Source organism: Macaca fascicularis, chromosome 6, assembly GCF_037993035.2.
Source record: "Macaca fascicularis isolate 582-1 chromosome 6, T2T-MFA8v1.1".
Classification (NCBI taxonomy): Eukaryota; Metazoa; Chordata; class Mammalia; order Primates; family Cercopithecidae; genus Macaca; species Macaca fascicularis.
Genome location: NC_088380.1, coordinates 183,216,565 through 183,227,759, shown reverse-complemented (window position 1 = coordinate 183,227,759; position 11,195 = coordinate 183,216,565). Strand labels below are relative to the sequence as shown.

The 11,195-nt window shown below is 43.7% G+C and overlaps 1 protein-coding gene across 15 annotated transcripts in view; it reads right to left on the bottom strand.

The window, feature by feature from the left end:
- Positions 1-11,195, bottom strand: part of SIMC1 (SUMO interacting motifs containing 1) — a 91,147-nt gene that overhangs the window by 2,781 nt on the left and 77,171 nt on the right. For all 15 annotated transcript variants that reach the window (XR_012414371.1, XR_012414372.1, XR_012414375.1 and 12 more), the window contains 2 exons: positions 6,096-6,252; positions 5,826-5,910 (listed from right to left, as the gene is read on the bottom strand). Coding sequence is in view for 5 of the 15 variants with exons in the window: in XM_073994751.1 (XP_073850852.1) it covers positions 5,826-5,910; positions 6,096-6,252 (242 nt within the window). In the remaining 10 variants the exon portion in view is untranslated. The remainder of the gene's footprint in view (positions 1-5,825; positions 5,911-6,095; positions 6,253-11,195) is intronic.

Sequence of the window (11,195 nt, the reverse complement as noted above, 5' to 3'; positions counted from 1 at the left end):
AAGAAATGACTGAAAAGTAAAATCTCTCAAAACTAAAGTCTGTAATCTGCGAAGAAGTATAGTAAGTATACAACAGCATGTTCAGAAAGTCTGGAAACACAGGAAACAAAGCTGCCTCGAGATGGAAGTGCAAGGCCCTTTCAACATTCAAACAGCACACATCTACTGAGCACCTGCTGCACATCTGGAACTGGCTAGAGTCTGGGGACAGTGGAATTCAGAGCCTTGGGCCCAGTCCTTGTAGACTGATATTCTAGTTGCAGGAAGCCTGACAAGTTAGTCAACAATATTGATTGTAGTCTGTGGCAAATGCAATCAAATAAATAAATCAGATGCGGTGATAAACAGTAACACTGGGGGGAATAAGGGAAGCAGCCCACTCTAGCCAGGGAGGGTCTGTGAGCTGAGTATGGACGGATGAGGAGGCAGCCATGCAAAGGTCAAAGGGAAAAGCAGTCCATGGAGAACAGCAAGAGCAAATGCCCTGAGGAAAAGCATGCTTTGAGAACTAGACAGAAAGTCAGGGTAGTAAGCCTTCTGCCATGGTAAGACGCAGCAAGAAGTCCTTCCCGGGTGCAGCCCCTCAACCTTGGACTTCCCAGCCGCCGGAGCTGGGTGGAAGCACTGGGGATGCATATACCACATGTTAATTGCATCCATGGAAGGCAGTGGAAATTACATTTGATACCTAAAGTGTTTCAGCTAACATAAAGTAATGACTTTATAAATTGAGAAACTTAAAAAAAATCAGAGTAATAAAAGGGAGAGAAGTACTAGATGAGATTGGAAGGTAGGGCAGGCCACATTATAATGTGGAGTTTGGCCTTTGAGAGCAAAACAGGGTATCTATAGACTTAGAGGGTTGTAAACAGGGAAATATGAGCTGTTTCATTTGTGACTTGTTAAGAACAGTCTCAGGAAGAAAAGAGCCTTTTTGTAGACTTTGATTTTCTTAAGGCATGTCCCACTCTGAAAAATATAAAAATGATTTTGAAAGAAGTGGGAAAAAAGTTGAATAGGGTGGGACGGGGATACTTAGAGGGCAAGCAAGAAGCATTTGGAGTTTATTAAATCCTGCAGGAAAGTTAAAGAAGCAAATGTTAGCAGCGCCCATCTCAGCACTGTCTATGGGGGAGGAAACCCTGGCCAGTGGACTTCAGCCCTGCTGGTCTAGTCAGCAAGGCCTTGGATTTTATGCTTCGGTAAGATGAGAATTGTTATATCAGAGGCTGCTGATTACTGTATGAGGACATTTAGCATTGAAAAGGGTTTGAGCCATAATGCCTGAATCAGGATATTTCAGCTGATAGTATTGTTAGTAGTTTTGGATCAATAAAAGAGTTAGCTATTATTTTATCATCATCATCATCACTATAGGAATCGTGTACCTAATATGTCAAACCTGAGCTCCTGATCTTCCTTGCAGATCTTTCTCCATGTCAGCAATGGCAGAACCCTGGGAGTCATCCTTCAGACTCAGTCACTTAAGCCCTGTCAAAGTTATATTCAAAGTGCTTCTGTCCCATCCACTGCCTTCTCCACTGTCCTTCCGTCCTCGCCACACCCTTGTCACCATTACCTCTCCCCTGGCTCTCTGCCAAATGATTCGCTACACATCAGGTAGAGCGGCCTTTTACATTTGCAGATCTGATCATGACACTCCCTTACTTGGAACCAACCACTTTGATGGCTTCACTCTGTTCTAGGAACCAGCTGAATTTCCTTAGCATGGCCAAGATGGCCCTTCACAACCTGCCCCATGGACTACTCTAGTCTCATTTAGTGTTATTCTCCCCTTACTCACTACATCCTTGCCCTGCTAGCTTGTTCTATGTTTCTTGGACTCACTAAGCATCTTTTTGCCTCGAGGCCCTTGGACATGCAGTTCCTTCTTTCTGGAAAACTCTTGTCTCCCCATTTGCCTGGCTAACACCATTACTTCATGTCTTTATTTATTTTTGAGACGGAGTCTTGCTCTGTCACCCAGGCTGGAGTGCAGTGGCACGATCTCAGCTCACTGCAACCTCTGCTTCCCAGGGTCAACCGATTCTTTCTCAGCCTCCTGAGTAGCTGGGATTACAGGCACCCACCACCACACCTGGCTAATTTTTGTATTTTTAGTAGAGATGAGGTTTTGCCATGTTGGCCAGGCTGGTCTTGAACTCCTGACCTCAGGTGATCCATCCACCTCGGCATCCCAAAGTGTTAGGATTACAGGGGTGAGCCACCGTGCCTTGCCTACTTAACATCTTAGATGAGGTATCACTTCTTCAGGGAGGCCTTCCTGGGTCCCTCCAAAAATAGATTTTGTGCACTTGTACTTCCTTCATAGCATTTACTTTAATTGTAACTATAGGTTACTCGTGTGATTATTCATTTAGGACCAACTGATCCTACCTGCTTCTGCTTTTCCCCGTCCATGGACAGGGCTCCTTGCAGGGAGACTGTGTGTGTGACTGTCCTCAGAATGACTGTGACTGACTTCTGTAAGCTATGCTGGCCAGATGAGCAGGATTCAGGAAAAGCATGCATTTGTTCATTTAAGTATTATATGTTCAAATCCCTAGAATTCATACTCATAAACTCCATGACAGGCAGCACTTTGTAATTTTGCAGAGGCTGAAACTTGAGCCACATGGCTATGCAACTGGGGTGGGGGGATTGATTCTCTCAGTTGAAGAACAAGAACATGAGCTCAACTGACAGCCCAGAATCCATGTCTCTGACAGATCTGTTTGAATCCCGGCTCTGCATCTACTTTTCTCTCAGCCTTTGTTTTCCCATCTGTAACAGGGGGGTGATACCTTCACAAGGTTTTTGGATTATATAAGCCAGTGCAGGTGCATTTACCTAATCTCTTTTCCTCTCTCCCTCCATGCTGAGAGTTCCCCTAAAAAAAGGGAAAGCTTAGGCTCTCTAATCCCTTCCCTTCTTCTCCCACTCGTGCAGCTAGACAATTAGTGGAGCTAGACAACTCAGACTAATCTCAAAATGCCCTCAACCACATCCACAGACCACGCGCAGAAGGCAGAGATGAGGAAGGGGCCCTCACAGTAAGATGCTTACTGACTGACAAGGACGCTGACTATTGCAGGGCACCATTCGGCTGTGTTCTTTGCAGGACAATGTTTTCAAACTACTAGTGCTAATTTTCCTCCTTCCCAACTCTTGGACCTCAAAGAAGCTGGAACGAACATTAAGGATAAAACAGCATTGCAACACACCCCATTTATTCTTGGTCAATATATACTGGTCTGAGGCCTTTCTCTCTCTTATCAAAACATAAAAAATATTCTGTAATAAAAGTAGATTCCGTTTCCATCTTAAGTCATTATTGCCCATGATAGGTGTATTCCCTGGGAATTGAAATAGTAAGGAACAAAAAATGTGAAAGGTGAACTTTAAAACAAGCTGTTTAATATTAACCTTCTGGTACTCTCCAAAACAATTACATAAGCCTCCTTGAGGCTAAGAACACATGGAACTTGCCTTCGGGTCTTTGTTCTGAGAAGGACATGCACCTTTCTTTGAGGGTGCTACAAAATGCACAAACTGCACAACCACATATCATGCATGAACTGGACAACATACTCTTGTTTGTTTATTTTTTTTGAGACAGACTCTCACTCTGTCGCCAGGGCTGGTGTGCAGTGGTGCGATCTTGGCTCACTGCAACCTCCGCCTCCCGGGTTCAAATTATTCTCCTGCCTCAGCCTCCTGAGTAGCTGGGATTACAGGACCCCACCACTATGCCCAGCTAATTTTTTGTATTTTTAGTAGAGACAGGGTTTCACCATCTTGGTCAGGCTGGTCTTGAACTCCTGACCTTGTGATTTGTCCACCTCAGCCTCCCAAAGTGCTGGGATTACAGGCGTGAGCCACCATGCCTGGCCGACAATGTACTCTTTTAAGTGTTAGTTACAAGAGTCTGAAACACAGAGAAGACCCTTAGCCTACCTCTGCCCAGGAACACAGGAAGACAGATTCAATAAAGATTAAACACTTAATACTTTTTTCACACTCAAGAATAATCCTTGCAAGTTACATACTATCATCCCCATTCTATAGAAGGAAGAAACCGAGGCCTAGAGACAGTTAGCTGCCCAACACGGAGTAAATGGTGAAGCGGGGATTTACACTCAGACTTTCTGTCTTAAATCCAGAACTTTTTTTTTTTTTTTTAAACGTCTCTACAACAGCTTTGTCAATTCCTGGCCTGAGAGGGTCTGAGGGCTATCTTATCTTCTCAAATGCCATTACTGAGTTAAAATAAACCTCAATATGATCATGGGCATGTGCACTTCACTTATACACTTTTGTCGCTTACTATTTGGGAATAAGTTGCAGACACTGTGCCCTCTACCCTCAGTACTTCAGTATGGATTTCCTGAGGCCAAGGATATTTACTATCACAATCCAGTATGATTATCAAAAATAGGGAATTCAGTATCCACACAATACTGTTATCTAATCTATTAAAGTTTTACCAATTGTCCGAACAATGTACTATAGCCTTGCCCTGCTAGTTTGTTCTATGTTCCTTGGACTCACACTAAGCAACTTCTTGCCTCAAGGCTCTAGGACATGCTGTTCCTTCTTTCTGGGAAACTCTTGTCTCCCCATTTATGATTTCTTTTCTCCTGTTCAGGATCCAGCCTAGGGTCATGCACTGCATTTAGTATTTATGTGCTTTAGTTTCTCTTAAATATGGAAGAGTATCTCAGTCTGTCTTTGTTTTTAAGACACTAGCACTTTAAAAAAGTACAGGTCAGTTATTTTATAAAAGGTCACTCAATCTGGTTTTGTCTGAAGTGTACTGGCCACTGGATCGCGGTCATAAACTTTTGGCAAGAACATTACATACATTATGATACATCCTTCTCCGTCAATCACATCCAGGAAAAATGCCGGGTTTCTCCCCTAGCAAGTTACTAGTTTTCCTCTAGTAATTAATAATTCATCAGTTCTTCAGTTTTCCCACAGGCCTCATTAATCCTTGGCTAATAAAATCATTCTCATTTGAAGCAGCTATTGTATCATTATCCTGGTCAACATTTACTTTCTGAGGGTTACCTGGTCTAACTCTCCTACATCGTCATTGGTCACTGGCTTCACCTGTGACCTGAGCAGCTCTGAAGAGCCACTTTCATAGACTTAGGGTATCTTACATCTTCTGCAAGATGTACATGTTCACCTTGCTCCTGATTTGCTCTGTACTTACATCGTATTGACAGATGTTCACAATGTTTACAATGTCCACAGTCATTGAGCAAAGATGCTGCAGTGACAGGCCAAGGGAGGATGCCAGGGGTCTTCAGGTCATTCCTGACTCCTTCTCAGGTTCTGATGACTTCTCTGTTTTTTTTTTTTTTCCCTTGAGACAGGGTCTCACTCTGTTGCCCAGGCTGGAATACAGTGGCATGATCTTGGCTCACTGCAACCTCTGCCTCCCGGGTTCAAGCGATTCTCCTGCTTCAACCTCCTGAGTAGCTGGGAGTACAGGCGTGCACCACCACGCCTGGCTAATTTTTGTATTTTTAGCAGAGACAGGATTTCCCCATGTTGGCCAGGCTGGAGGTTCTGATGACTTCTGCTTACCTACACAACCTTACAACTATGAGGACCATGAATTGTCGGCCATAACAAGAATATGTGAATTCTTTTTCACAGTGGTGACTCCAGCTATGTCATTTCTTATCCCTTATAATAAGTTACATACAACCAAGGAACAATGTCAACAAATTAGAATCTCCTGTGTAGTTATGATTAATACAAATGTCCACTGAGACATCCCACAACTCCACTTGTGAATAAACGCTCCTTACCTCTTAAAACATGTTGATAACTGGACAACAGAAACTGCAGATGCTCAACCAATTCGTCCCAAGTCTGCCACTGGCTTTTATCTGACTGTAGAGATAGTAAAATTGATTGATAATAAATGCCTTCCCCAGTTAAAATTTTTGTACAGTTTTCAATTCACCTTCACAGAATGCTCAAACAGTTGTGTTTTAAGCTAAAATCCTATGGGAAGGGTTCGGCTTTAGAGCAAAGAAAGGTGCTCTAGGTCTGAAATTGAGCAGGGAAAAATGTACCTGACACTTGAGCAGTGACGTAGAATTATTCAGAAAGTAGAGGGCCTGAGCCAGAGACAGAGGCAGGCGGGTGGGTGTCTCGCAGCTGTGGAGGAATATGATCTCTAACACTTTGCAGCGCAGAAGGTGGCTTTCCATGGTGGTAAAGAACATCTCTCTGTGTGGGAAGAGGAAGACGGAGTTAACCACAACTGTGCTTTAAAGAACATAAGCCACGATTCACCCTGAATGTACAACATTTGTCCTAAAAAAGACAGTTAAGAAGGAATACCATGGAGGCCTACAGAATCACAAAACCTGTGGAAAGGGTAGAAATGGGTTTGTTGGACTAGCAACGGCTAGAATCAGGAAAGTCTTTCACATTTGACAGAGACAAGTTTAGGATACATTAAAAATAATTACTACACATTGTAACTATGAGAATTCATCATGAGAATATTTCTGAATGCCTATGATGTGCCAAATACTATTTGGCACAACAAGGAATACTAAGATAAATAAAAGAGGGAACCACTCTCAAAAAGCTGATAGTTAAACAGGGGCAAGGGGTACGCAAAAGGAACTTAAAAACGTTCAGGGCAAGTGGGCTCGTACGCAAAGTGCTAGTGGTGCTCCAGAGATACACAGAAGAGAGAGCACATTTGGTCAGGGGACTGGAAGTGGCCTTCCTATGGAGGCAGAAGCACTGGTGAGAGTGTTCTAGGAGGGGCAAAAAAGGCTCAAGGCAGGAGGTATTTCTTTCTCTCTCTCTTCTCTCTCTCTCCCTCCCTCCCTCCACCCACCGCTCCCTTCCTCCCTCCCTCTCCCTCCCTTCATCCCTCACCCCACACCCCACCTTTCTGACAGTTCTCACTCTGTCACCCAGGCTGGAGTGCAGTGGTGTGATCATCACACACTGCAGCCTCAATCTCTTGGGTTCAAAGTGATCCTCTGACCTCAGCCTCCCAAGTAGCTAGAACTACAGGAGTATGCCACTGTCCCGGCTAATTATTTTTTTGTAGAGATGGGGTCTCACTACGTTGTCAGGGCTGGCCTTAAACAATCTTCCCACGCTGGCTTCCCAAAGTGTTGGGATTACAGGCATGAGCCACTGTGCCTGGCCATAATATTTTTTTATCTGAAACTATTTTCTCTTCTAATTTTTATGCCAGGGCTTGCTTTATAATCTGCAGATGGTAAACTCAGAGATCTACAAAGGATAAGGACACAATTTCAATATATTCAACACACTAGGAACTGTAGATAGAATTATCTATAGCAATTCAAATTAAAAATTTAAAAACAAAGCCAGGCACAGTGGCTCACGCCTGTAGTCCTAGCACTTTGGGAGGCCGAGGCGGGTGGACTGCTTGAACTCAGGAGTTCGAGACCAGCCTGGGCAACAACGGTGATACCCCGTCTCTACTAAAATACAAAAAATTAGCCAGGCGTGGCAGTGTGTGCCTGTAGTCCCAGCTACTTGGGAGGCTGAGGCAGGAGAATTGCTTCAACCCAGGAGGCAGAGGTTGCAGTGAGCCGAGATCGCACCACTGCACTCCAGCCTGGTCAACACAGCCAGACTCCATCTCAAAGAAAAAGATACAAAGGAAAAAGAAAGGCCAACATCTAGATCCAGCCTCAACACAGTAACTGTTTTGGACTTTCCTTTCTGTCACCCAGAGAAAATACAGAAAACAACCATTTTCAGGCATTGGAGAACTTCCTACAAAGGACTGCGATTTTTTTTTTTTTGAGACAGAGTTTTGCTCTTTTGCCCAGGCTGGAGTGAAGTGGCCTGATCTCAGCTCACTGCAACCTCTGCCCCCAATCCCCAGGTTCAAGCAATTCTCCTACCTCAGCCTCCTGAGCAGCTGGGATTACAGGTGCCCACCACCATGCCCAGCTAATTTTTGTATTTTTAGTAGAGACGTGTTTCACCATGTTGGCCAGGCTGCTCTCGAACTCCTGACCTTAGGTGATCCACCCCCACTGCCTCCCAAAATGCTAGGATTATATGAATGAGCCACTGTGCCCGGCAGGACTGCGATTCTTGAGAGAAGGGTAACAAAGGTGGCAAACTTCATCTACCTCAGATTTCTTGCTGGGGGCACTTTCTAATGAAGGCAGAGGAAGGTGTGGGTCCAAAATAGAAGACAGTGGGCTTCTTGGGCAGGCAAAACAGAGACTGGAGTTTAGGACAGCTGAGGTGTCTGGAACTCGTGTCAGAGAAGAGGGTGCTCAGGAAATGTGTGTAAGGGAATGGGGAAGTCCCAAAAGCCTGGTGGAGAACAGCTACTGGGGGGCTGCAAGCTGACTGGGAATTTTGGAGATCTCAGAGTGCTGAAAGATACTGGTGTTTCAAGGAGTCAGTGTGGAGAGATCTCACGGAATATCCTGGACATTTAATTGAGACCCCAGAAAGACTAAGCCTCAAGAATGTAGCTCCTTAATAAGGGCTGCTGTGGAACCATCCTCACAAATCCTAGAAACAAGCCTCAACAGGAGAAAGCTAATCTGCCAGCAAATTAACTGCCTGACAGAATAAAAGTCAATACTCTTTAAAGAAAGAGAGCAAAATCCAGACTCTCAACAATGTAGTGCCCACAATGTCCAGCACACAATAAAAATTACCAGACAAGTAAAAAAAGCAGGAAGATGTAATTCATAACCAGGAGCAAATGTCCACAGAAACACCAGGAGGTGATACAAACACTGGAATTAGTTGCGAGGGGCTTTTAGACAACTATTATAACTATGTTCAAGATTTTCAAAAGCAAGCAAGTAAATTAAGATGTACATAATGAGTGACTAGATGAAGACCGGCAGCAAAAAGAACAAAAAGGAACCAAATGTCAACTCTAGATTCTAAAAATACAATAATGGACTTAACAGCAGATTGGGCACTGGGGGAATAAAAGGAACAGAGATTTTAAAGACTATTGAGAGAGAGAGAGGGAGAGAGAAAACAAAATAAATGAAACTAAACAGCAATAGAAAACATAGAGCCTCAGTGATCTGTGGAACAGATCTATATGTACACTTAGATTCCCAGAAGATAAGAGAGGTTAGGGCAAAAAGAAAAAAAAATTAAAAATATATATTTAGGCCAGGTGCGGTGGCTCACACCTGTAATCCCAGCACTTTGGGAGGCCAAGGTGGGCGAATCAACTGAGGTCAGGAGTTCAAGACCAGCCTGGCCAACACAGTGAAACCCCGTTTCTACTACAAATACAAAAACTTAACTGGGCGTGGTGGTACACACCTGTAATCTCAGCTACTCAGGAGGGTAAGGCAGGAGAATCACTTGAACCTGGGAGGTGGAGGTTGTGGTGAGCTTAGATTGCACCACTGCACTCCAGTCTGGGGGACAGAGTGAGACCCTGTCTCAAACAAAACAAAACAAAACACCAAAAAATCCCCACAACCTGGATGAATCACCAGGGAATTATGCTCAGTGAAGAAAGCCAGTCCCAAAAGGTTACATACCAAATGATTCCATTTATATCATTCTTTTTATTTTTATTTTTGAGATGGAGTCTTGCTCCATAGCCCAGGCTGGAGAGCAGTGGTGCTTGGCTCACTGCAACCTCTGCCTCCAGTGTTCAAGTGATTCTCCTGCCTCAGCTTCCCAAGTAGCTGGGATTACAGGTGTGTGTCACGACGCCAAGCTAATTCTGGTTCCCTTTTTTTTTTTTTTGAGATGGAGACTTGCTCTGTTGCTCAGGCTGGAGTGGAGTGGCGCCATCTCGGCTCACCACAACCTCCACCTCCTGGTTTCAAGCGATTCTCCTGCCTCAGTCTCCCAAGTAGCTGAGATAACAGGTGTATGCCGCCACGCCCAGCTAATTTTTTTATTTTTAGTAGAGACAGGGTTACACCATGTTGGCCAGGGTGGTCTTTAACTGCTGACCTCAAGTGATCTGCCCACCTTGGCCTCCCAAAGTGCTGGGATTACAGGTGTGAGCCACCACACCTGGCCCTGGTTCCCTTTCATGTAAATTGGAATTTAAAAACAAAAATCTGGGTATGAGGTGTGCTCCACTACTACTAAGATATAATTGCTTCTATGCTTTCTCAGTGGGCAGAGGTAGGAAAAATATGTATGAATACACACATACGTATGTGTATATATAATATAAGTAAATAGGCCAGGCACGGTGGCTCACGCCTGTAATCCCAGCACTTTGGGAGGCCAAGGCGGGTGGATCATGAGGTCAGGAGATCGAGACCATCCTGGCTAACACAGTGAAACCCTGTCTCTACTAAAAATACAAAAAATTAGCCGGGCGTGGTACTCGGGAGGCTGAGGCAGAACGGTGTGAACCTGGGAGGCGGAGCTTGCAGTGAGCCGAGATCGCGCCACTGCACTCCAGCCTGGTAGACAGAGTGAGACTCCATCTCAAAAAAAAAAAAGAAAAAAATATATATCTATGTATGTATGTATGTATGTATGTATGTAAATAAGCCCTCACACATCTACATCTATTCCTATATCTCTCTATATTTATTAGAAACCATGAGTTCATACTGATACCTCCAATTCCAATCCAGTACCACAAAGTTCATTCTATCCTTTCCCCTTTTCATATGTGTAACTCTTTTCTCTGACAGTGAGAAACCTGGTTCTCAGCATCCACAATATATTTATATGTTTAATCCTAGAATACACATAAAATAGTTTTTGAATTGTTTATCTATATCTCTGCAAAAAAGAAACCTACTAACTAGAGTTCATTTTGTCTTTACCATTATGACATTTAGTCCAAATATTGTGTTTTAAGTGACTTTGACACAGACAGAGAACAGATTAGTGTTTGCCAGTAGCTGGGGAGGATGGATGATTGTGGCTATAAAAGGGTAGCACAAGGAATCCTTGTGATGATGGAACAGTTATACATCTTGACTGCAGTGATGGTTATATAAATCTACACATGTAATAGAACTAAAAAGAGAGAGCTTCACACAAATGACTGCATAAGAATGGGTAGAACTGAATAAAGTCCTGGATTGTACCAATGTAAATTTCCTATTTGTGATATTGTACTATAGTTACAGTTCTCCTTGTATTTGGGGGAGAACAGTGTAAAGGACACACAGTACTTGTAAAAGGTTTTGCAATTT